Genomic DNA, 27,660 nt, shown 5'->3' with positions numbered 1-27,660 from the left:
TGGCCCAGGGTGAGCCTATCTTCCCCTGCATTTGGTCTCCACCTTTCCCCTATTCTCTATATATGGTCCTGCTACTGTGCTCTTTTGTGGATAAACTGCCCTCTCTAAAGGGTTGCCACTGCACACATCATGGATCAGAAGGCTCTGCACTCCCATGACACTTGTCATATCTATCTTTCCTGGCCCCAGCACCCAGTGTCTAACATTGTAGTAATTATTGTAAGCATCACACTCCCCCAAAGCGATTATAAGCTGCTTATGTTCAAGATACATGTCTTAGATGTCTACTTGCTCAAAGTACATTGCACAAAGCCTTGCCATTGCTAGAATCCCAGAAAATACTCACTGGTGGTGGTTTGATCCATCAGCACATTTATAAACTAAAATCGAGTTAGTTAACCAATCAACTGAATGAATATCTCTTCATTGCTGTGTTATAGAGTTCAAACACTCTGTTATCCCCCCAAACTCTGAAATGTTCCCATTTTAATAATGAATAATTCTAATAACTAGTAATTATAATAATGTTCCCTGAGATGGAATAATTTGGTTGACACATCTATAAATACACACTGGATAAAATAAAATGCATCTTGGTGGCTTTGTCCTTATAAGTATTTGAAAGCACCAAGCTTTTATTTGATGGTGGCCCTGATCTGCTTCAGAGATTGCAGTTAAGTGAGGAGAAAGTTGGGGCAGCCATTTTACAGTTTACAAGCTACTAGTTTCAGCCCCGTGTTTAAAAGCTACTACTTTCAACAAAGAAACAAACAAAAAGCACATCTTGGTTTAAATAATGATGACAATACTAATGCATGTTGATTTTTAAGAGACGACCTCTTAGGGATTTTACCCAAAAAACCATTTGGGGACATCCTGGTAGGTTTGAGAAAGGACTATGAAAATATGACTATGGTTAAACTGACTGGGAAAGCCAGCAGAGACACGTACTATCTCTGAGCACCTTTTCCAAAAATGGAACTTTTAAGACAATAATTTCTGCGGTGCCGTTATGATCATTAAGGCTATGATAAAAACTTTAGAAGAATCAGGATAAACAATAAGACCTGGCAGGTTGCAAGATGGAGTCCAAGGATGACCTCTTTGTAATATGTTCCCTCTTCTACCAACCTATGGAACATGTTCTGTCCCCCCTACCAAGCCCCTCACACCCATCCCCCTGACTCACTCCTGATAGGAAAACTTGGCTATTCTCATAGTCTTCTTTTTGCTGAATCACTGTTTTGAAATTTTTGCCAATCTCAAATCTACAGAATAAAAGGGAAATCAGAGAATAGATAAATGGGCCTATTTGTTTTCATTTTACTTATTCATTTCATTTTTCTTTTATCACATATATAAGCACGGGCTGGGAATAGAAGCACATATGCAGATTTATTCTTAATCCCCAATTCCTGTCTCCTGCAGGCTGCTGTTCCTGAAATTGCTTGACCCCTAACAGTGGCTGCTTCTAAGCTCCTAGCCAGAAGACAGGGTTGGAAGGAGGAGGGCTGAGACACTGGGGCCACATTTCTGAGCTAGGAAAATAGCTCCTGGCCTTCGATTCTTTGGTACTGTGCTGACGGATTGAGTCATTGTTTATGGTAGTGCGGCCTTTTTTCTGTGCTTGGGGCCGTTGGCAGAAAGCTGTTTGAATCGGAGGCTATGTACCATGCCATCTTGGCAATTCTGTATTTTCAGCATTTTAGTCAATGCGAAGAGTAAGAAAAATTGTAATTGAGGCTGCCTTTCCATAAATCATGTCACAGAGAGTGAGTGAATCCAAATGATGGGTCCAATAGGAACTTTGTGTCCCCTGCCTGGGGATACTACTGGAGGGTGCTGAGAAATCATGTGCGGATGCTGAGTAATGCAGTGAGGAACAAATGGAAAACAAATTCTAAGTTTCCTGGCAAAATAATGAACTCTGGGTGGGGACAGGATTTGGGAAGACCAATAGCAAGAAATAATCAAACCAGAAAATCCAGTTGGAGTTGGGAGGGCAAGCTTATATGCAGCACAGTTCTAAATAACTTACCCACGGGGGCAGGGAGATGAGATGGTGCCATCTCAGGGAGAAGCCAGGTTAACTATTTTTAACTGTAATTGACTGTCATGTAAACACTATCAGCACTTAATGTTCTTTGTGCAAGAACAGGAAGGTCAGAAAGGAAAACAAAATGCCTGGAGTGAGGGGACTCTCAACCCATATGAGATGCACGCTCCATGTGTGATATGCAGTGACCCCAGACTAAAGTCTGGGTCTGGGTGAAAGGAGATTGAATTGACCCTTGTGAGACTTTGTGGGTGATCCTGCTGGTTTTCCCAAAGGGTTGTGCCAACTTTTCTTTTTTTGTGCACACTTAAGGAGCCAAGAATCTATTTGGCTTTTGTTTCTCACTGTACTTTGAGTGTGAAATGTCAACAGTAGCTAGTTGTGGGACCACTTTACAGTCACACAAAGTTGTAAGCCCATCTGTGAGAGTTACTGGCTTCAACGGGCTCTCTAACACTAAGCTCATTCAGAAGGGATTCTAAGCCCCCAAAAGGAAAGTCTTCTTGAAATAGGCAATGGGGAAAAGAAGCTGTTACGTCCATGATGGAATGTGAGTTCTGCACGATTTGCCATCCAGAGATTTGGGAATTCCAGTATCCACCCATTTTCCCCAAAGTAGCCCCTGGACTAGAGCTTTCACTCCAGGTACTCTTCTAGAAAAGAGGTGGCAAAGGAGTGGCATAAATGAATGTGTCATGTGCTGCCTGCGTACTTTCTGCTTGGGGAGCCTTCATACAGGATGTGTAAAGAGCCTGGTAAATGACATTCTTAGTTATTGTAGGGCCAGAAGCCCTTCCTCTGCGAGCACTTATATTTTCCTCATTTATTCCCCTCTTGGATTTCTATAGTTAGTTCATTTTGGGAACACTGACCTCTAACAGCTGTACTGAGAGGAATCAAGGAAAAGATTGTGTCTTGTTTTTCATTTTCATCTCTTATCACTGCTGGGGACAGAGAGAAAGTAGAAACAAACTTGAAGGTAAAAGTATCCTGTCTCAACAGGGATTTCGTCCAGCATGCTTTTTACTCCCTGCTTGGAAGAGTTTGTATTTTGCTTGTTGGTGGAGGCAATTTCTTGCATGAGAGCTTTTGGTTGTGTTGGTGTCTCTCCCCCAAGGTGGCTCTTGGTTATACTTTAAAAACAATGAGCTCATCCAGAGGAGGCAAGATCAGTAGGTAGACTGAACATGGGCTGCTGGTCCTGAGAGCTGTGGGCTGTCCTCTGAACAAGGTGGCATGTATGGGTCCCTGATGTTACGGCAGCTGATGGCCTGCCCAATTAGGTTCTTCATAAGCCTTTTTCCAAGCAGGCCTAGTAGCAATCTGTGTTTTCCCAGCATCTTATTCCCTGCTGTGTCCCCAGAACCTAACACCGTGTTTGGCTTATAAAAGGTGCTCATTTTATTAGTGAATGCATAAATGATTGAAAAACAAATTAAGTATAGTTATAAATATCTCAGGAAAAAAAAACCCTACACACAGTTGTTTCAGTCTGCCAGACATTGTCATTTTATTAGGCAAGATGCTAATTGCTAACCTTTCAATGGCCCGGTGAGGTGGGTATTATTCGCAGCCCTAGTCCACCTAAGCTAGCCCAACAGTCTGGCTCAGGAGCTCCACGCTTCCATGTTGTAAATCTTGGTTGGTGCAGTGTTTGAGCACATGAGCTAGGGAAGCAGGCAGCCTAGTTTGAATCCAGCCTGCACATTTAGGCTGTGCATTCAGGCAAGTCCTCTCCAGAGTTTAGTTTTCTCTGCTGTAAAATGAAGACAGCCATGGCACCTCCACAGGGTGATTGTGGGGATTAAATAGCAGGATGCAAACCACCTAACCTAATGCCAGACAACTAATAAGCACTTCTTAGATGTTAGTTCCTCTTGTTATTATGTGTTTTGGGTTCTGGGTGTTGAGGCACAGGCTTCATGAAATAGGAAAGAGGATGTGAAACCAAGACAGGAGGCACTTGGGATAAATGTCCTGTTAGGAGACCTTGTCTTGTACTGAGGATCAGTATCTTAGAGCAGGCAGTGGCAAAGTTTTCCTGAGATGCACTGGGCAGTAAATATTAGGCTGTGGCAGTCATATGGTCTCTGTTACCACAACTCAACCCTGAAAGAATGAGCATGGCTGCATTCCAGTCAAACTTTATTTACAAAAGCAGGTAGGTTGTGGTTTGCAAATCAGCACTTCAGGTCAGTGGTACTCAACACTCTCTACACTTTAGTATCACCTGGGGAGCTTTCAAAATGTTCAGTCTCCATTCCCAGAAATTCTGATTTAAATTTCCTCGGATAGTGTCCAGACATCAGTATTGCTTAAAGCACCCAGGTGACTAATGCAGAGTTGAGATCCACTGATTTGGGCCACTGAAGCCAGGAACAGGAGACCATAGAGCACCCACTGCCCCACCCAGGCTTCTTCCTCATCTCATTTCAGAACCCTGGGATCAACAGTGGGGCCTTTGGGTGACTGTTGGCCAGACTGTTGTAAATCCCCTTTGCTTAATGCACAGACCATATCACTTTTGTATCTAGAGGGAAGCCTAATTATCTGTGTAATAAATGCTTTGCTCTTTGAGGGAACACAGTCCAGCTGTTACTATGCATTTCAGCTGAGGCTGTGCTTTTTGCTATGCAATTGTCTTTTGGCACTGGCGGTTGCACAGCGCGGTTTGGAAGGGGAAACAGTCAGCCCATCTCCCTTGTTAAGGCTGTGGTGGCTGTGGTGGGTCGAGTGCGTTTCCAGATGCCAAAATGTCTGATTTAGGACAAGATACTCTTCTCTAATGAGCCCTAGAGGAAGAGCTCCAAGAATTCTGCTGGGCAGCATCTACCTGTGATAGGGGTAAAGGATGGCCTAAGACAAGGTATGAGCTTAGACCTAAATGTCCAAGCATCCTGAGGAATTATACAGAACAGTTCCTCAATATGTGATTCCTCAGCCTGCACATTGGAATAATCATCTGGCACCTTGCTGTAGTTTCTGGGCTTGACTCCTGACATAATGAATCAGAATTTCTGAGGTGGCTCCTGGAACATGCATTTTTTAAAAAAGATTTATTTTATTTATTTATTTCAAACCTGCCTCCCCCCCATTGTTTGCACTCACTGTATCTGTTTGTTGTGTACTCTCTGTGTCTCCTCATCTTCTTTTTATGAGGAAATCAACCATGTGGGAGGGAAGTGCTTAATCACTTGAGCCACTTCTGCTCCCTGCTTATTGTGTCTCTCATTGTGTTTCCTCATTGTGTCATCTTGTTGCATCAGTTCACCACACCATCCCATCCCATCAGTTTGCAGTCTTGCTTGTCTTCTTTAGGAGGCACAGGAAACTGAACCCAGGACCTCCCATGTGGTAGGCAGGCACCCAACTGTTTGAGTCATATGGAATATGCATTTTTAATGAGATGCCTGGATAACTTTGACATTTGAGAGCTGCTCTTCTGGCCCAACTACTTCATCATCCTTAATAAAGAAGATAAACTGATGAGTTTAAAGTCTTCTTTTAAGCAGCCCAGTTATAGAGCTAGGGCATGAATCCAGGTCTGTGTATCAACCAGCTGTTCCTGTAACTCTCCCCAAAACTTAGAGGCTCGAAACTGTAAGCCTTAGTTTTTACTCACAAATATATGGCTCAGTCGGTTGATTTTTCAGGTTCTAGCTGGATTCACACATATGTTTTGATAGGCACTTGATGACTTTGGGCTCTCGCTTGTGTTTAGAGGTCAGCTGACTGCATCCTGGTTGAAGATGTCCTTGGCTTAGCTTCCTGGGGCCTCTTCCATGTGGTCATTCATCCTCCAGCAGGCTAGTGTAGATTGGTTCACCAGGTGGTGACAGCATCGCAAAAGAGTGGCAGTGTCGAGGCTTCTTAAGGACAAGGCTTAGAACTGGGACGCTATCACTTTTACTACATTCTGATGCCAAAACAAGTAATGAGGGAAACCTAGAATCAGAAGTTGAGGAAATAAATTCAAGTTCTTGGAGGGAAGAGCTGAGAATTCCATTGCAAAGATCATGGATACAAGGAGGCATAAAAACTTGGGGCCTTGGTGAATCTATGAGAACCTATTACACATCATCTGGGCTTTTTCTATACATGTGAGTCCCTTAAACATTTTTTTTTCTGCTAACATTTGCAAAATTTTAGGGTGCATAAGTAGTAAATATTCCCTCGAGTTCTTTTCCTAAAATTATTCCTCTTTGATGAAGAATCAGAAATCACATATCTGAAGGGACCCAGGAACTTATCTGGTTTAACCCCTGACACTTTAATTCCCTGATTTATCAGTTTAAGCAAGTATTCATCCATTTTCTGCACAAACACATCCCATAACTCCCTGGAGAACTCACTGGCATGCAGGGCAGCTCATTCCAGCCTCAGAGTTCCTATTATTAGAATATTATTTCTTATGTGGGGCCAACATTTATGTCTGTCTGAATTTCACCTTTTGGTCCTGCATCTGCCCTCTGAGGCAGTGAAGAAGAAGGTCTCATTGCCCTTACCCAGAACAGCCTTTTCCCAAATTCAAAAAACAGTTACAAACCCCTTTCATCACTAGTCAGTTTTCTGAGCCAGTTTTCTACAATTTTTTCTCATAAGACATAAATGTAAGTTCCCCACCAATCTAGGATGCTCCTTTGAAAGCACTCATTTCTCAATGGCAGCCTAATATTTTGGAATGGAGCACTTGTTTACAATCAGATGGCCTGGATTAAACTTTGGGATCTTGAGCAGTTCTTCAAACCCATGGGGTCTCCATGTCCTCCTCTAGGATGTGTGGTCAGAACTATCAATCACATTAAAGTAGAAGGCATACGCAGAAATGCCTGTCAGGGGGCAAGTCCTCCATAAATGTCAGATTCTTTCCTTTCTTACTCCCTCTGAAAGAATGACCTTTGATGTTTACACAATTTTTAGTTTAATATCTTGAGTTTGAACTAACTCTTGGATTTTCAAAATCAAATATTAACACTGAAATCACTAGCATATTTAAATGTCGACCTGGAAATATGTTTTGAATTGTGATTCATGTGGAAGAATAGTAAAGTCTTCATGTTTTCCAAATTGAGAGCATATATTGTTTTGATATCTAGAGATGGTAATTTATGTTAATAAATGATCTAAAACCAGGAGATTTAAGTTCTTCCCACCTCTTTTGAATTTAGGCCCCTGGGAAGGAAAAACAAATCTGAATTTGGAGAAGAGTAAGGACAAACTGGATGCAGCAAAAAGGCCAGGAAAGTAGGCAGTAAAGCAGAGGAGAATAGGATGTTAACAATAGACTGTGATGTGAAACCAAAACCGTTAGGGAAGGAGAAAACACCGGTAAGGAAGGGAATTGGGTCAGAACACAGAAAGTCAACTCTGTAAAGAATAGCAGCATTTATGTTCAAAGGGTATGGCTTAATAGGAGATGTTTTTGAATCGTAATGTATAAAAATGAATAGAATCTGATTGCAAAGGAAAATGGTCAGGAGAATAAGACTATGGAGACAAAAGAATGGATTTTGGTAAATACTATGTAAATTGCGTGTTAGATTGTCTTACGTGACTATTAGCTCAGAAAATGCTCTTCAGTGTAAAATAGGATAAAATGAATTGTGAAAATGATTTATAAATAAAGGGCCAAGAAAAATTCCAAGCTTCAGTGTCTTTGATGCACAGCCTACCTGAATGAGCCATTATTCCCATGAGGTTATATTAACTTGTTTTTCTTTTAAAATCAAGCAGCTAACAAAAGAGGTGACATAGTATCATGAACAGAACATTGAGTGGAGTCAGAATTTGAATTCCCTGGGTTTGCATTCCAGCTCCACGACTCACTAGCTGTGTGATTCTGGGCCAATCACTTAAGTTCTCTGAGCCTTTGATTCCCCACTGGTGAAAAGAACCAGCTAGATTGTCATTAAGGTCACTCTCAGCTATAAAAGTTTATGATTCTCTTATTCTATATTCTTGGCCAGCCCAGGGGAAGTTTCTTTGGGCGGATCAAGATGTATTTTAGATGGGATTCCTCTCATTTAGAAGCCTTTAATCTATTTGAGATGGTAACCTGAAATTTTGATACATGAGTGAATGAATGAATGGATGGATATTTGGATGAATTAAATAAAAACAATTAGAGAGCTGTAAGAGAAACCTGTTTTTTGAGGTTGATCGAATACTAAGTGCTAAATATGAGAAAAGAGGGAGATCAATAGAGAGCAATGTGGCCAATAATGGTTTTATGGAAGGGAGGGAATTTGAGCTGCCCTTGAAAGAAGGGAAGGATTTCAACAGATTTGAAAAGGGAACGTGAGTCTTTCAGATGGAAAGAATAGAACTTCAGAAGACCTGAAAAGAGATATTCATGTATTCATTCAACAAATATTTTTTGAGCATTTTCACCCCATACCTGGAACTCAGGACCTTAGAGATCCCTACCAGTTAGAGAGGAAGACAGGTGTTATTCATACAAGTGCATGAATATATAATTTCATAACTCAATAAATATTTTGAAGCATGTGGCAGGTGGATCTGATGCTGTTTGGGGTGGGAAGTGATCAAAGAGGACTTCTCGTAGGAAGGATTATCCCTGCTGATACCTGACATATGAGTAAGAGTTAAATACATGAATAGAAAGGAAGGGAGTATAGTGTAGGAAGACAGCATTTTAAGTAGAGGTACCACATGAACAAAGGCTCTGAGACTGGAGAATCCATGGCATGTTTTAGGAAACAAAAGAAGGCTAATGTGGTTGGAACATGGACAATAAGGAGAAGGGGAGAATCTTGAAGAAGAAGGCAGGTGGGGAGCGACCAATCTGAACCAGTGTCTTGAGTGCCCAGAGTGGGGAGAGCATGCTATGCTGTGTGGCAGCCACTGGGGAGTATAGAGCAGGCCTCAGCTATGCTTTTACTTTTCAAATGGGCCTCTCAGGGCACAGGCACCAGTACAAGGGGATAAGATGTTGAATTGGGAAATAGAACATCATCCAAAGGTACACTTGGCATGTGAAACTGGAGGCTTGGTCAAGAGATTGTCTGAAGAGTTATACAAACGCCATGACAAGAGTAAGCCTTGCCATGTTAGGTGATAGGGTCTGCTGGGATGGTCTTCTTACAAGGTGTCACCCAAGACTACATGTTTCCCTCCGACTTGTTCATTATAATTAAGGAGATTTAAATGAAAACCCTGCCCATTGATTGTCTCTTTATATTAAGCCCAGGATTCATAGGCACCAAAGAACAACTGCAACTGCATCCTCTCTTGTGGTCACCTTGCACGATGCACACTTTAGACAGTTAAATAAATCATCCTCAGCACTAACACCTGGCCTCAAATTGTGGACCATCAATTCTTAGCATCACTTTCTCCTCCTCCTCAAACTAGGACTCAGAAATAAATTCCTGGTGGTTGGCGATAGAAAGGGAGTATGATAGAGGTAGAGTATCTTTTTGGAGGCTCCATTTCACTTGAAAATTTATTTTTTAAAAATTATTATTCTAAGCACATGTATAATATGGAGTAGGCTACAAAGTGTTTGTGAGATTTTAAAGTGAGAAATAGAGTCTTCAAGATATTTGCCCCTTTGTCAGACCATGTCAAGTCCAACCCCCAGATTCTTTGTGGGATGCTTTATTCACTTCCGCCATTGGAAGTACCTTTGTGGAAGACTATGAGGAACATAAACTATATTTGGGACTGTTTATAGGATAGCTTTCCCTTCTCACCAACTTTTTGTAGTAACAAGTTCTATGAACTTGCTTTTAAAAGTAATTCTTCCTTTTTGGTGTTGTAGCCTTACCTCTTGGTCTCCCAGAGGAGATGTTCTGAAATTTGATAAATATGTATTTACCTACACTCTTCTGCTTCAGGCTCACAGTCCATCTTTTAGTCTTAATTTTATCCTCATACTCACATTTTCATGGAGTCATCTCCCCTCCTTGCTCTTGAATCCTTTAGATGGCCTGGTTTATAGCCTCTTCTGTCCCTGCTCTTTCTCCTTTTAGATGTGGCAATTAGACTTATGTGTGGTGATTCAGGGCCACATGAGTTGTACTTTTATAGGAGGATGAGATAATATTTCTGTTTTATTTCCAACATATTTCTTAATGACTAGAATTTTTCACCCTTGTTAGCTGCACTGTTTGGGGGGATCTTCTCCTTCAGGCCACCTCCTTCTTCTCATCCATGGTGACTTAGCTCATGGCCCCACAGCCAATCCTGATGGACTGACCACTCCTTCTTTTAGTCCTCCCAGCATTCTTTCTCTCTCCACTGCAACCTCATCGTGTTGCACCTACCTGCTGTCATGATTGTCCTTCCTTTAAGGCTTTGAGTTTCTGGAGATAAGGGAACTTTGTGATATTTAAAATAATTCCATGGTTCTTTGATTCACTGGTTAATAAAATATTCTTCTATGTCATTGGTGGCATCCAAAGTCAAGAAAGAACAAAGAAGCATCATATAAGTTAACACATCCTATAATCTAAAGTTCTAGAAATGGAATGGGAGAGACTTCAAGGTAGAGTTGCCAGAAATACAGGATGCCCAGTTAAATTTGAATTTCAGATAAACAACAGAATGCTTGGTGTAACTGTATCCTGAATAGGATATAGCTGAATAGCAACAGCATGGGGCATACTTATACTAAACATACAATATTTATCTGAAAGTCTGATTTAACTGGGATTCCTATATTTTTTTTTTAGTAAAAAAGGTATTCACTGTTTGCAAGTTTATTTCTGAGTTGCAAAGATTATTTTCCCTTGCCCATGTTTTTAGAATTTCCTGCATTTCCCCATTCAATCTTGGCTGCCACAACCAGACAGACAGAAAGTGTAAGGACCTTTTTTTTGCATCTATCGTGGAAACCTTAGCAGCAGACATTAACTGCTCCAGGTCTGTCAGAAATGCATCATGTTTTCATTTGTTAAGTTTGGCGACGCTTCTTGAAAGTCAAATAATCCTTCCTCTTCTTCAGGCAGTTTTGTTTGCAGTCAACAATATGCCCCCTCCCCCAACATCTGGCCCTATGGGCAATATCTTATTCACCCTGTTATGTTTTAAATTTGTGGATTTATTGCATTTATTGCAAATTTTTTTGAAAAGTGGAGATTTTACATTAAAATGCAAATTGTAAGTTTCCCTTTAAGCCTGGACATACTAAATCAGCTTTTATGTTTAGCTAAGGAGCAGCTAAGCCCCTTTTTAGACGAAACATGAGTCCTCCCTTCCAGGACAGACCCAGGGTCCCCTCTATCTCTCCATCCTTGAGGAGAAACGTCATTTGCCAAGCAATATCACACTGGCAGTGTCTCTTCCTTAGCATTGAAAGGTATGTGACACATTGTTGAACCCAAGTCTTTATTCTCTATCAAAAGCAGGAAGACAAAGCTAACCCGAGAGAATCAGGAGTTTTAATAAAAATCGGGAAAGTCCTTTTCTTGGGTAAGCAAAGAAACTTGCTAAGTATGTTAAGTGTCACCAAAATGAATGTGTATGTGAAGAACAGATAAACATCTTCTCAACAGTATTCATTGCACTGTGGACTTGTGGGCATTTGAGGTCTCAATCTCCACTAGAAAGTAAGATCTATGAGGGTGGAGACTTTTTTGTTTTGTTCACTGATGTATCCCAAGCCCATAGATTGGTGTTTGCTTCTTAAAAGACGTTTGATCAATACTTGTTAAATGAAAGAAGGAATAAGCCATATGAGAGAGAGAGAAAACTTCTATGGCTAGAAATCTTCAAGGATTGAAGATAAATGCTGACTTCTAGAAAAAAAAAATGACAAGGATAAGTGAACGACCTATGTCTTTTTTATGAATATCTTTCTGGTGTAGATACTTTTTATCTCTTGAGGAAGATGGCAGCTGAGGAAGAGGAAGATAGCAGCCAAAGACAGATGCCTTTGGCTGTGCACCCCAATCGTAGAGAAGTGTTGTCTGCACTGGCTTTTGTAAGAGGGGTTTCCTGGAGAATGTCTAGGGATGGAATCAAAGGCACATGTTGAAATGGATTCTCTTCTGCTGTGTGACCCTGGTTTTTACTTCTGCCTGCAACCTTCCACAGCCCATCCATTCCCTCCCACTCCCACTCTGGCAGACTCCAGTAAAGGAGATGCAGAGACCTTCTTATTTTGATCAGAGCCAAGGCTCACTTTATTTGGAAGACAAAAGGCCATCATGATCACAGTCCAACAGAATGCTATCTAGAGTCCACAGGCCTTGAAAAAAATCAGGACAGCTATAGATTAAGTCTGAACTTGACTATGGGGAGAGTTTTTGTATAAATGTGTTTCAACCCATCCCTCCTTCTACATGAAGGAGGTGTTGGCTCTAGGGAATCTGGCTTGAACATCAAAAGCTCCCGTAAAAAGTACATCTTGTTGCCTTTTCTGATTATGTCTGGTTTCTCCCATATTGTCATTTGAATTCACATTTCTTTTCTTTGAAAGGACTCTTAGGGCCATGGCAAAAATGCATGGGACAGAGAGATGTAGGCAGATGAGTGTTTGTCTTTCCACTACTATCTCAACAATCCAGCCCTAAATCAGGCCTCCCAGCTACATGCCCAGGAGTGGGGACATTGACTGTGATCTGTCATTGTGAACCCCTTCCAGGCTGCCTGCTCTTGGTGGTGGGTGTGAGATGCCTCATCCTCCTAACGATCTTTTATTATTCTTAGAAGTTAAGCTCCCCAGGTACAACCTGTTATTCTTCCTGTGGAATATTCCATTGATTGAATTGCTTCTGTCATTCTTCAGCTCTCAGATGCTTTTCCCTGGCAGGCTGATGTAATTAGGGAACTAATAACGGAATCAATAAGAAAAAGAGCAGGTTCTTTCATATTTTCCAGCTGTTCTGATGAGTCATTTAGGGCTTGCTCTGGGGGTGTTTCAAATGAGTACGTGCTTGTTAAGAGATAAGAGGCCAAGACATCTGGTGGAAGAAGGCAAAGGAGAGCATCTGGATTGTTCTGTAAATGTCCAGGAATGACATCCTTGCAGAGGGGCATCAGGAAGTGGGATATAGAAGAGAACATGGCCTCTTAAATGTAATGTCCCGTAAGTAAGAAATGTTTTCAAAGATGTTTATTGTTTGGAAAACACACCTTATTTGACTGTTGCATGTAACACATTGGCTTGAAGCCATGCAGGACTACAAAAAAAAAAAAAAAAAAAAAATACCAAGTGAGTTAACATACTGCCTGTCCAAGGAAGGATTCACCATTATCAGTGTTAATCTGCATGAAATACAATGTTGTGGAAAATCCCAATTGCTTTGTCTAATTCAAGTTCCCTGATTTAAAATGTAGAATTTTAATCTATGGCTTTTTAAAAGGTAGCTTGAGAAATAAACATAACCTATATATTTTAATCAGGAAATTACATTTATAAAAAATAAATAAAACAAAATATAGGCATTTTCGTATCATTAATTTTTAAATCACACTGTTTTTTTTCCATTTGAAAACCATTTAATTTTTAATTACAAAACCAATACATTTACATAATAATTTAAAAACCCTAGATAACCAAAATAAGGTAATACTGATTGTCCAAAATCTTACCTTGCTAAGATAAGTAGTAACAACATGACATATATTGCATGATAGTGTAATTATCTGCATTTCTGTCTTCCACTGCACCTGGATTTTTCAACTTTTGTAAGCCCTAGCACTTAGTTCAGTGCCTAGTACATAGTAGTTGATTGATACCCTTTTTAAGAATCTCCCTTTGCTTCTTCCTCACTTTTGAAAATAAAATTTTATTGAAATATATCATTTCTGTATAATATACATAAATAATAAGCATACAGGAAAATTTGTGAGTTTGCAAAACAAACGTGCATATCATTATACAAAGCTCCCTTACATCTTCCCACCACCACTACCTTGCATTGTTGTGAAACACTTGTTACAAACTATGAAAGAGCATTTGTCAAATTGTTACTACTAACTATAACCCATATCTTACATTTGGTGTACTTTGCCCACAACTCATCCAATTACAAACATCCTATATTAGTATTATACATGTGTTATTGTTCAGGAGAAAACATTCTCACAGTTGTCCTATTAACCAAAGCCAAGATTAATACTTTTAATGAATGAGTGAGTGAATTAATAAATTCAAGTATGAATGTAGAGGCTGCAAAGACCCAGCTCCTTATAGCATAAAATACATTTCAAACTCAGCAACTTACTGTAGATTGAGAGACAAGGCAGCTAACTCAAGGCCCTTAATGAATAGGCGCCTGCAATTTCTATTCATCTGAATCAGCCTCTAGGCAGAGAATTCAATTTAATTTTTCCTCCATCAGTCAAAGTGAAGAGCTGAAAAAGCAAAACCAAAGACAGGGAGACGCAGGGTGGAACAGGGATTGGATGAGGAGATCAACCATTGATCACTCATTCTTTGTGTTAGGAAGAACATGAATGAAAGTAGTGTGTCTTTCAAGGGTGGGCTGCAGCAGGCTCTGTGGTAGATGACATTCTGTCACCACCAGGATCCTACATGGTGGGAGGGCTGATAATTTCCCCCAGAGGACTGAGATGCTAGTAGTCTCAGTGTGACTCATGGGGATTTCCCTGGCCTGTCTCTAGAGTTCAGATTTTATGTGAAGGAATTTGAGCCCCTGTTTGGAATGATTATAACCAGGCTTGACAGGAGTCTGATCTCTTTGAGTTACAGAAGATTCTAATGAAAGTGTCTTCTCTATTTAATTGGGAAACATATGTCTTCAGTCTGAGCATCTATCCCTCAGACACCTGCCATGGGAAGGAGGGTGATACGTTTCTTAAAGCTTTAACGTGGAAAATTCAGTCTTTGCAATATAATATATGGATATATTCTTCTCAATGGGATGATATGATCCTCATAAACCCTCTCCTTCATCCCACACCCAATGTAAATATACATACAGATAAATATAGGAATATTGACAAATGAATGGATAGACAGTCAGACAACTTCCACCTCCCTTTTGGCTAGTGACAGTCATCACATCTCTTCTTCTTGAAAGCTCTCCCACAAGTCAAGCTTAAGACCTTATCATATCTGAGCCTTTGCTCTTTCCTCCTCTACCCAGTGATATCGCCATCCACTTCCTTCCTGTACACACCACAGCCCTCTCTAAAGGCTCAGCCCAAGACCTAGTTCTCCAGGAAGCCTCACTGTTCCGTTTTCCATTTTTATACTTGTTAGTCTTTCCCATTGCTCAACATCTAGAGCTCTTAGCTTTTGCCCCATTCTTCCCTCTGACCTAGTGTACCAGTGTGTATATTTTGGGTCAGAGAGGGGTTACATTCTTTGCTTCCTAGAGAATCTGATGTGGTTTTGTGTGCTATGAAATTTATTGGTGTTGAGCTAGTATTGTTTTATTCACCAAGTTGATGAATGAAGGAAAGGACTAGGGGATACCGGGAACAGCACTGCTTACTTTTTTCATGTGCAAAGTACAGTAGTACTTCTTCATTGAGTGAGAGCCTGGAGGATAAAAACTGTGAGAGTTGATGTAGATTGGTGTGATCAGTCAAGTAAGCATTGACATCCTTGTTCTCCTCATAGTTGCTGGGTAAGTGAATCACTTTGCAGCTCGAAGCCATAGTATTTTCATCTATAAAATGGGAATGATACTGTATCACTTTGATTACCTAATTGACTGTTTTGGGGATAAAAAAGAAATAACATTTAATGTGTAATATAAAATAATTTATGCAATATATATAATAATATATGTGATATGTATGTATATCTCTGTGCATGTGTATGTATATATACACACACATATTTGTATACTCTTAGTTACTAGAAAAAAAGAGTTTTATAAAATATAGTTCATGGTGTCAGGGTTCAATAAATATTTTCAGAATTAAACTGAAATGGGCCAAAACTTCCCCATGCCCCTCAGGTGTCTTTGAGAAGATCAGAAATTCATATAAAATATTTCTGCATGAGTTATATGAATACAGATTCAGAAATTTAGAGATCACATAGTTACCTGTGTGTGTGTTTGAGAGTACATCCTTACAGGTGAGCAGCTACTGGACAGGTGATTACATAAATCTACTTCACCTGGTACTGTATAAATAAACTTGAGGAACACTGGTTTCTGCCTTCCTCCATTTCCCTACCTATAGAGATTTGCAGGAAAAATACAAATGTAGTGCAATTCCATTATAACCTGGATTAAATAGAAGAAAACTAGAGCCAGACATCAGAAAATTTTAATCCTAGTTGCTTTGACCAAAACTTAATTTCTCCAAGATTGAGCTTCATTAACTGTGAAATAGGAACTTGGGGTGTTCACCAGTTATGTGCCAGACATTGTATAACCAACCAGTGATACACAGTGATGAATAAGGCATGATCCCTGTCCCCTCTTGTGACTCATAATCTCGTGGGGGCAGAGAGACATGCCAACTGATAATTTCTTAGTGTGAACAGATTCCGAGAGGCAGACAGTAAATATAGAGGTGTCAGCATGGAGGGAGTGATTAACTTTGCCTGTGTGGACCAGCAGATGTTTGATAGCAGAGGTCTGATTAATAACTTAATTGCCCTCCTTCCTTTCAGGAATGTTGTGAGGCTCAAATGTATGTGAAAAGAGAAATAAGGTATAATTATTATTATTATTCCATTATCAGTCACATTCAGATGTTGTACTTCGAGGCATGAATGTTCAATGGAAAATAATTTCATTACTCCTGGTTAGTCTCTTACAGGCATGCAGTAAGAGATATGCTATAAAGGAGTCTCATTCATAAAATAGTGGTTGTGGAATCTGACTCCATTAGCCATTCAGGAGATTCCTTTTTATCTTTCCAAATTCTTGGGGCTGATCTAGATTTTTTTTTCTCATTTTGTGAGTGCTATCTCTCCTTTCCTGCTTATTTCCATTATCGATTTAAGCAAGAGCTATTTAATGAACGGCTTATATGTATTCGGGGACTATAAACACAGCTAATAACACAGACCGATCTGAAAGACGTAAGCATAGATTGTCCCATGATGACTGCCCAATGGAAAAAAGAAAAGGAGTATATGGAGTTGAGAAGGAGAAAAGATGACTGTGAGGAAGCGATCAGCAAAGGCTTTGTGGAGGAAGCCCACTTGGGCTGACTGTAGTGGATGGGTAGATTTTGCTCAGCCAAAAAAAAGAGTGAGGACCCTTCTGGTCTTCTCTGTGCTTCCTTGCAATAACAAGGGAGTGTAAATGAGCATGGTATCTGTGGTGGCATCGAGAAGTCCATTTCATTTTGCATATCAGAGGAGTAAGAAATGAAACAGAAAGCACACACTATTTTATAAATAACGTTGTTTCAAATATCAGTTGGTTAATATTTTCATGTGTATTTTCTATGAGCACAGAATCTGCCTCTTCCTTATCTTCATATTCCTCATAGATGAATAAATAGTCCCTGAATAAATGTAGTGGAATTGATATAAATGAAGTGGAATTGATTTTCTTCCATGGAAGAAAAAAGGAGAATAAAGAATTTGCTAATACTTCTTTCCCTAAAGAAGAGAATGGTGACCATCAGAAGCAGACTTACACTCAGCTCAAAAACATCATCTATATGATATATCTTGAGCAGCTACTGGGAGCTGGAAAGTACCATACTAGAGTCGTGGTCATCTGGATAGGCCCTCTGGTGCATTGGAATGGTCTGCCCCAGGGGGAGGCTACATGCATTCCTCTTCAGAAGTGACCTTGATGCTTATGCTCTCCTCACCTCCTTGTTTTGCAGCTCTACAGCTCCATGGACTTTGGAAGACGGTGGCAACTCATGCATGAGCGTATCACACCCAACAGGTTTTACTGGTAAGCCCCTTCCACAGATTTACCACCTGCTAGGTTAAAGACTTCTCAGACATCATGACACTCTGGGCAATTCTAGACACCTCCACTACTTGAAAAGCCATGTGTGTTAGCCCCTTACTACTCAGTGAGGCCCAGGGACCAACAGCATCAGCATCATCTGGGAAATGGTTAGGAATGCAGATTCTCAGGTGCATGACACTGGAATCTGCCTGTGACAAGATCCCCAGGTGATTTGTGTGACATTAAAATTTGAGACTCACTGAGATGGAAAAGAGCTCCATGACCAGGGGCTCTTAGCTGCATACTCATCCCCTCCTTTTGCAAAAATATGTAATTTAAATACCTATTCTAAAGAACAATGTTTCCCAAAATGTATGCTGAAGAACACTATTTTGCATGGTCAAATAATTAGATAATGATCATATACTCTACCCCTCTTGCAGACTCACCATTCCTGGTAGCATATGAAAAGCTCTGGGGAATCTATGATTTGTAGAAATATGACAAAATTTCAAGTCACTGATTCTCAAACTTAATTCACCACAAGATCCTCTTCTCATGTCACACCTGATAAATCCTTCAGAACTACTGTGGAGCACACTCTGAAATACCTTGTATTACAGTGGATACATTTTCCTGGTGTTCCTTTATATGTGCATAGGATATTTGCCTTGGTTGTAACAAGTTGAATATAATTTTGCCTTTTGCACTTCCCTGGTATAACTTGAAAATGCTTCTTGCTTGCATCTTGCTTTCATTTCAGCCGAGGTGAATGGCCAAATGAATAGGGGTTAGCAAGCATACAACAAAGGAACTCAATATGCTTAATTTAAAACAAAAGGAAAAGGAACAATATTTGAAAGAAGTACTTAGTTTATGTCTCTTTTTAAAGACTTGATTCATTTCCCTGAAAAAGTCATTTGATAACCTTTATGCCTCACTCAAGACAGGGTGTCTGTATGGACAAGGGAGGATGAATTCCTTGCTTATAAAACACATTCATATCAACATCTTTGGAAACAATAGCTTCTAAAAAATATGTTCAGGATTTAAAATGATGATTGCTTAAGTGTACTGTGAAAGTCAACTGTGTTTTATTGGACACGATTCAGAATAGCCGGAAGAGAGGAGTTGGGATTATTGTTCTCTGTTTCACACCTGGAATGGCCCCAGTATTTTTGCCCCTTACAAATCGGTTATTGTATTTGAGTCTATTAATATAGTTTAGTAGACTAAGGCAGAAGAAGAAAATATTATTTTCTATGATTTTCCAGCTTTTTAACTACAGCCTGTTGCTCATCTGAGTTCCCCAATTTCTCAGGTGCTTTCACTTAGAAGTCACCCAAATAAAAGAAAGGAAGGAAAAAAAGGAAGGGAAGGAAGGAAGGAAGGAAGGACAGAGGGAGGGAGGGAGGGAGGAAGCCCTTTGCTATTTTGGGAAGAATTCTTGAGATAGAAGGCAGTCAGGCAACTAGAAAGTCAAGTTGATGGAAAAGGAAAGCATAGTAGTCTGGATAAGCCTTGTCATCATTTCTGAAGGAAATAGAATTAAGTAGGATAAGGGGGAGCATTTTCCTCTCTTTTACAAAGAGCAAGAGGAGAATATTCTAGCTGCTCTTCCCCCTCCCATGCCTTTGTGTAGAAGAAAGAATAAATCCCAGGTCCTGATAATTGTGTTTCATCTCTTCTCCACTCTGTGCTTCTTTTATATATGCCCCCATGGGAAATATTAAAGTTAGTACCCATGCTGGCTAGCAAGTGGTAGCTGAGAATTTCATTTTTGTAATTATCGTTTCTCTGTTTCTGATGTATAATTGCCATGATTATTCTTTTAAGTGTCATAGGAGTCACAGAGAAACAGCTTATTTTAGATAGACACTTTTCCCAAAGACAAACTCCAAGACTGTCTAGAATTTGAAACCACTTATATTGAAAAGACATGGCCTGTATTGGTAAGGAGTAGAAATATTGACTCAGCATCTCCTTGAGAAAAGATGAAATATTCATTTCTCTAAGTGTCGAGCCCAGAGTCTTTTGAAGCTGTGGTTTCCTCATCTCTGTAATGGGAACAATATTTTTCTTGTCAGTTGTACAGTGTTGTTGAGAGGACCAGATGTGATCAAGTAGATACTTGGGCAAATTATAATTTCACTTATCTATCCCAGACTTATAATTTGTGGTTTTACATTAAAATCTTAAGTTACGATATTTGTTAACAGTTCTGAAGACCATAATGCATAAGTGATTTGTCATTTTACAGGGGGTTAAGTTTGAATCCCATGCATGGTGAGGCTTATATACCCATTAATATCTAGTAATGACTTAATAGGTCTAATTTCCTGCCCAGCCTTCACATTTAAACCTGACTTTATTGTTCTTTCCTCTTTGGTGAGTCATGACTCTCATGAAGTGGTAAATCCAAAACAAACTACAACAAAACCCCAAAACTTCTTTAGGAGGGATGGTGTGGAGTGAAGTTGTATTGAGGACTGTGAGGGAATATTGGGGACATAACAGGAAAGCAGTCATACTAAAAATGAGACACCGAAATGAAAGGAATATTGAACATTTAACTTGTGCGATGTAGACAAATAGACTAAACATGCAATTCAGATGAAAGCTTGCTCAAATATTGTTAATCATGATTTAGAGATTTGCAACTGTCTAGGGATATATCTTTTATGAATGAACAGGTTCCATCTCCCATGCCACCTTCAGTTAATAGAAAGTAAGAGCCAAGAAGTAGATTTTTGGAGAAGAACACTGTAATCCAGAAGTGGTTTCTTCCAAGGTTGCAGGAGTAAAAGTGGACCCCATACATGTTTCATATTTATTCTCTCATCTATGGTGACGATGGTCATAGTGGTTGTGGATGGGTGTTGGAAATTGTGAGTAGCTGTCATTATTATCCTTTTCTTCCTTGATGCCCAACAGCAGCCTGTGGGCTAGGTCCAGCATGGGGTGTAATAGTCATTGCCATCATAATAAAAGCTTTATCTAGAGGTCAAATTCTTTGCACGAGTTCCACACGTTCTAATCCCATCAAGAGAGGTCATCTAGGAATCTTACACTGTGGGGTATCTCAGCCATCAAACTCATACCCCAAGATGAGGGGACAAGTGACAAGAAAGCTTCTTCCTAATACGTGGCCTTTAACTCACTTGCTACCCAGTTATCAGGGAGGTCGGCAGACCTATCTAATGCCCGCCACTCATCACATCAGCTGCTTCAGAAATTATAATTTGCAGGAAGAAACCAAATGTGGATTAAGTGTTCTGACATAATTCCCCCTTCTTCCTAGAGCCTGCTTGGACAGAAATATTTTGGGGGAAAAGTTTGTTGTTGTTGTTTTTTAATATCCTACTGAGCTGCAAATGAATGGTTTTTCCACTCTTTCCTTGGGAAATATTCAATAGGCAGGAACATTCTGCAGTAGGAAGATTGTTTTCTTTCCATGCTCAGTGTGACGATTTGTTCACAACTTTGCCTCTTTGGCCTCTCACCCTCTCCAGGTGTTACCCTCTTTAGGCATCTTTTTCAATTAGAGCTGCTGTCCTAGGTCCCCTGCATTCTCTGTGTACCTGGGCTGGACTCTAAGTGCCTCTGGCCTCTGATGGCATCTGCTTGCCTGGTACTGTAGAAGTTATAAATAAAGAATGTCTGCAATGACATTATTTTACTAACTCTCCCTCCCCACACTTTCGTTATCCTGTGTTCCGAAAGACCAGGGTCCTTTCGTTCCTCTCCCTTGACATCACTGTAGGAAAGTGTTCAGATGAAGTAGTGTGCCCTAAGGAGGCCAGGCCTTAACCTCTTGACTCTGCTGGGATATTGAGAAAAGGACCCATCTTGAGAGGTAGAGACACTTTAAAAAGTCAATAGGTACAGCAGAAGTTCTAGATCAGATTAGGAGAGGCTGGGAGCAGATACCCTGAGGGCTGCTCTTTTGAGATGGTTTGGTACCTGGCTGCAGGCTGACGGTGTGATGTGCGGGGCCAGATAGGATGGGTCCTGGGTCTCCCTTGTACTTTGCCTAGGGTCGGCCTATGTACCTACATTCGGTCGCTGCCTAGTGAGGGCTGTGCCAGCAGCAGCTCATCTGTTTTTCCAGAAAGAACCTGAAGCAAGGTAGGAAGAATGGACAAGCAAAGCATGTCCCTCCTAGAGTAGATAGACAGAAGGTCCTAGCAAAAGGGTCTTTTAAAGGAGAAGGGTGAAATGGAAAAGCAGAAGAGACTAAAAGTCCTTTCATTGCAGTCTTCCCTTTCCAATCTTTTTTATATGAATAAATGGTACGTAACCTAACCATATTATGTGTGAATTTGCATAATCTACTTTTCCCCTTTAATGTTCTATTATGACCATTTTTATGCTATTATAAAATCTTTATAACCATCATTTTAATTGGCTGTGCAGCACTTTATTATGCATAGATACATACTATATTAATCTGCTTTGTTTTTATTGGACATTTAAATTTTTCCCATTTTTCAAAATTATAAATAATCTTTCCATTAATGTTTTTAATGTAAATTTATTTAATGTCTAGCATTGTGTTCTTGCCTAGTGTCCTAGGTAGCCCATATAAAAACTTGATTGTTTTTTTCTGAGTTGCAATATAGTGTCACATCTAAATGATGTGACCAAAATTCAACCCTGAAAGCATTTCAGAGTAATGTTTTGTTTTGTTTTTTTATTTTTCAGAGTAATGTGCTCTTTTTCAACTTTACTGAATACAATCTTGACGGAGGTTGCAAAGAGGGAATATATCACATAACACAGAAGCCTTTCCAAAATTCTTCTGTCCATATCTGTCTCTCTAACATCTGACCATCATGGTAGTTGCTTTAAAATCTCCTCTTCATTGGCTCTAAAACTATTTTCAGTGACAGGATTTTTCTGTCCATTCTCCATCTCCTTCTAGACCTCCTCTTCTACCTATACCTTCTTCCCCAAGTATCATAGCTTTTCTTATATGGAGTGATCTACCCTTTCTCAATTACCCCTCCATTCAGCACCTCTACCTCCACCCCCAAGAAAGCCATGTAATGTTCTTTAAGTTGCATATTCCTCAGAACATGAGGAAGGTCCATTGGTAATAGGGTTTAATATTATTGGTTTAGTCATCACTGTTAGGGTCATTATGGCATCAAATAATATACACATTTTGAATACCTTTAATACCTGTCATTCAAAATGTTTTCAAAATTGTGTGCTATGTAAATTCCCACCTATAACACATTACAGGAAAAGTCTCCCTGTAGTTAAACTTCATTCCTTCCTTGCAGTAGGCATGTGAATGGCCCCAGTGATCTCTGCCCCTGAGCTCTACCATTGTGTAGTTCCCTCCCCCTTAGTGTGGGCTGAGTTCGGTGAGTTGCTTTTAGCAAATAGAAATTTGGCAGAGGGGATGGGAGGTAACGTCTGAGATTATGTTACAAAATAATGATGGCTTTCATCTTGGGTGTGCTTTCTTGCTTGCTTGCTTGAAGCCAGCTGCCATGTTGTGAGCTGCCCTATGGAGAAGGCCATGTGGCAAGGAATGGAGGCAGGCCTCCAGCCAAAAGCCAATGAGGAACAGAGATCTCAGTCTACCAGCTCACGAAGAACTAAATCCTGCCAGCAATTACATGAATGAGCTCAGATGCAGATCCTCTTCCAGTCGAACCTGCAGATGAGACCACAGCCCTGGCCAATACTTTCACTGAAGCCTCATGATAGACCTTGGGGCAGAGGCACTCAGCTGAGCCGTGCCCAGATTCCTGGCCTAACAGAAACAGTGAGATAATTAGTATTTGATATCTTCAGATGCTAAATTTTGTGGTAATTTGTTATATGGCAAGAGATATCCAATACACTTTTCCCTAAACCTTCTATTTTTCCAGTTTGGTTTTGAGCATAGGGTCACTGTTTCTGGCTTGGGCCACTTATTCTGTTTTCCCTTCATAGTATCAATAACAATGATAGACGTTGGCATTTGCCTGTTTTGCAGGTTTACCCTTACTGTAGGGAAATAGCTCCATGTCCTTTTTTTCCTGGCCACCTGATACTCAGACACTATGTGGCTTGGTAGTTTAGTAACAGACTTCAGAGCCCTGTCTTCAGCCCGGGTGAAGGTCACTTAGTATAGTGAGGTTGTCTTGGCCTTGTTCTGTTTTTTTATTTTACATTTTGATGGCAGGATTGTGTTTTTTGAGAATATTGTTTAGTGTGTATACACACACACACACACACACACACACACACGAACCAAATGCCCATTCGGAGAAGTGCCTGTTTCACTTCACTATGTTATCTGGGTCCTAACGTACCCATCTAAGTCTCGTAGCAGCCATGAGTGTGGGATATGGGGCAGAAGAGTGGGAGGTGAAAAGGAAGAAGGTCACTTTGAGATAATGTGTCAAATGTGAACCCTCTTCCACGTCTTACCTCAAATTAAGCTTTATAGATGACACCTGTCCTGGAATGCATCCTATATTTTGCTTGAAAAAATGGTTCCTTCCACCCTGGACTATGATTCCCGAGGAACCACATGCAGCATCATCCTTAGGTTATTAGGCTATTAATACACAATCCACCAGAGACTCAGTTAAAGAACAGGATGAAATTGCTTGAGATTGCTTCCTGGAAAATCAAGATGTTTTCAAACAGAGTTAACATTATTGGCTGAATTTTTGAAGCTGTTCCTAAATGTGCATCTTTATAGTTTTGCAAATACAGTCATTTGCAATCTCAAGTAATAGGATTTAGGTATCGACCTGATATATGGGATCAAATTTAGAAGCCCTTTGCAAATCAGGGTGCACCACAAATAATATTTAATTCAGCTCTCCCTTAAAATTTAAAAATGATATAGCAATTTAAAGATACATTATATTCATAATAATGCATGCAGGGTCAGGAGGGGAGATGTGAAAGCTTAGCTTGCAAACAGAAGTCGGTTTCTTCTTTGTTGATGGGGCTCCCTGTGCTGCATGCCTGGTGTCATCTTTGCTTTGGAAGAGCTCTCTTACTGCTGAGAGCAAAATGTGGTGTTCAAGAGCAAACTTGGTAGACAGCCAGGGCCCTGAGGGAGAGAGAGTGCTCACCTCTTTGGATAAAATCAAGATGGGCTGGATGCATGTAATAACTATATTTAGCTCATGCGAGTTCTATGAGGTGGGAGAACTAAGATGTATACAGCTCTGCTCTTAGGGATTTCTTTACTAGGAAATAAAGAAGAAAGCATATTGCTCTGGTTTGTGTTGGGGTTGGAACAGGGAAGAGCTTGGGAAGGAATGCAAAGTCTAGAGAACCTCCCACCAAGGAGTGTCCTAGATGTATTGTATGATCCCAGGTATATGAAATATCTAGAATAAGCAAATTTATAGAAACAGAAGGTAGTTTAGAGAGTACCAGGGTCTGGGGGGTGGGGGGAGGGAATAGGACAGTATTGCTTAGTAGGTACATAGTTTCTTTTGGGAATGATGAAAAACTTTGGAAATAGATGATAGTGATGGCATATCACTGTGAAAGTAGCTAATGCCACTAAATTGTGCATTTAAAAAGGCTTAAGGGGAGTGGATGTAACTCAGTGGCTGAGCGCCTGTTTCCCACCTACAAGGTCCTGGCTTCAATCCCCAATACCTCTTAAAAAAATGGTTAAAATGTGAAATTTTATGTTTGTATGTATGTTAACACAATACAATTTCAAAATACCTTGAATAATAATAATAAAAAAAATGGCCGAGGCTTGTGGGAAAAGATGGAGAGGTAATGCCAGAATTACAGAAAACAATTTTCTAGGACACAAACACACTTTAGACACTTTTTTCTCTATTTAGAAGCACAATACAAGTTTATTGTAGACATTTAAGTAAAGACAAAAAAACTAAAATAGTTACCTATAATTTTTCTGCCCAGAAAATACCACTTTAAAAATTGGGTACTTGTTTACAGTATTTTTTCTATTATGAGATAGTGTAATTTTAAACATATATTTAAATTTTTATTGCAATTGAAATCATGCTGTTTATAAAATTTTGAATCTTCTGAAAAATATAGTGTTTATTTTCCTTTACTCTCTTCTACTCTCTCTAAGCTTCATTTAAAACTTAGATTGTATCCCACTCAGTGGGTAATAATAATTTAATTATTAGTTTATTATGTAACATTCATCTTGCTTTCATTAATAAACTTTTAGTTATTAAAAAAGATATATAGTGTTGTTTTGAAACCTTTTAATTGATTATTTGTCCAAAATTTGAAGTTTACTATTTTTTAGGTTAGAAATCGCAACCAAAATATATAAATATTATGTCAAATTGTTCTCCAGAAAGTTTATCAGTTTGCTCTCCAACCAGTAAAATATCATTTCACTATACTTCATAAAAACTTAATCTAAAAAAGTAATTTAATTCAAAATGCAAAAATGGATTTCCATTGTTTTGATTTGCACTTCTTATCAGACCAGGAGTTTAGACATGTTTTCACATATTTATTAGCCTTTGCATTTCTTTTATGGTACCGTTTGTTTTTGCTCCTTCTTTATTATGGATTCTTTATGTGGTCTCTCATTTTTACTTCAGTATTGTCTCCAGTTTATTCTTTGACTCTTAGTTACATTATGAATTTTAACGCGTTTTTCACTTTTAGAAAATGTTTACGTTATTGATTGTTTTAATTTTTTCCCAGTGTAATGTCTTCCCTTGCTTTATGTTTAGATAGTACGCTCAACCTGTGATCATGCAAATAATAACTGAAGTTTTTTTATTTGTAACACAACTTTATTAGATAGTATATATAATATATATTATGCATTATATATGTACATGTATTAGATAAGGTACATGAAAAATACTGAGAATTATTTAATATTACTAACTAGTTTTCAGAAATTGCATATCAATAGTTGCCTATCTGTGACTAAATCGTAATTTGATCATTTAAATAATGTAATAATTTTATCCATATTGATTGATATTTTTAGGATATAGAATTTTTTTAAAGTTAAAAAAATGGCAACAGCCTTCTTCCTCCTTAATTTTGTGTGTGTATTTCTGACTATTTTCTCTGGCTGGTTCCCTACAGGGGGCTTCTGAGCAGAGGTCAGGGGCTCCCCGGCTGGGGTATTTGGTAACTTTTAGTCTAGTGGAATGATCACTCCTCACTGTGTTGAATTAATGTTTATAACACAACAGAGTGTCTGGCAGGGCAAGTCCTCCTCCTGCAAAGCAAAACAAAACAAAATAAAACTAGAACCCCTTCTTTTTCAAAATATCTTTGGCTTCTCTTACCATTTATTCATCCAGATGAATTTGAAACCAGTTTGTCAGTTCCCAAAATCTCCCACTTTTCCCCATAAAGAGACTAATTAGACTAGTGATTAGAATTGAAGCATAACTCTAAGTTCATTTGGACAGATCCAGATCTTTGTTCATATCAGCTTTTCTCTTTGACAATATATCTGGCTCTCCATTTAGTCGACTCTTTTGTGAGTGTATTCCTCAGGGAAGTTTTATGATTTTCTTCATATTGATTCTATGCATTTTCAGTTCATAGGATCTCTAGGAATTTTGCGTTTTTGGTGCAAGTGTAAATAAGGATGTTTGCACACGGCATCTCTGTTCAGATGGATATGACTGACCTGGGTAACCGTGGCATGGATCTTTAATTTGCCTACTTGCCTATATAGTTGGTGCCATAAGAGCCTTCACACTACAAATCAAATATATTTTTTAAAATCCTTAAGTGATTGGGAGAATGTAATGTGACTAGGAGTTCATTCCTGAGGAGTGTTTGGGTTATAAG

The 27,660-nt window shown here is 39.4% G+C and overlaps 1 protein-coding gene and 1 non-coding gene across 2 annotated transcripts in view; one reads left to right on the top strand and one right to left on the bottom strand.

The window, feature by feature from the left end:
- SORCS3 (sortilin related VPS10 domain containing receptor 3) overlaps positions 1 to 27,660 on the top strand; it is a 630,681-nt gene that overhangs the window by 390,745 nt on the left and 212,276 nt on the right. The window contains exon 5 of the mRNA XM_058298484.2: positions 17,798 to 17,871. Within this exon, the coding sequence (XP_058154467.1) occupies positions 17,798 to 17,871 (74 nt within the window). The remainder of the gene's footprint in view (positions 1 to 17,797; positions 17,872 to 27,660) is intronic.
- On the bottom strand, positions 10,830 to 10,959 carry LOC111766502 (small nucleolar RNA SNORA31). Its single transcript, XR_002798537.1, has one exon. It is a non-coding gene; the product is annotated as a small nucleolar RNA SNORA31 (small nucleolar RNA).

Source organism: Dasypus novemcinctus, chromosome 6 (genome assembly GCF_030445035.2).
Source record: "Dasypus novemcinctus isolate mDasNov1 chromosome 6, mDasNov1.1.hap2, whole genome shotgun sequence".
Lineage (NCBI taxonomy): Eukaryota > Metazoa > Chordata > Mammalia > Cingulata > Dasypodidae > Dasypus > Dasypus novemcinctus.
The sequence above is the reverse complement of the archived record's forward strand: the minus strand, read 5'-3'. Positions and strand labels throughout refer to the sequence as shown.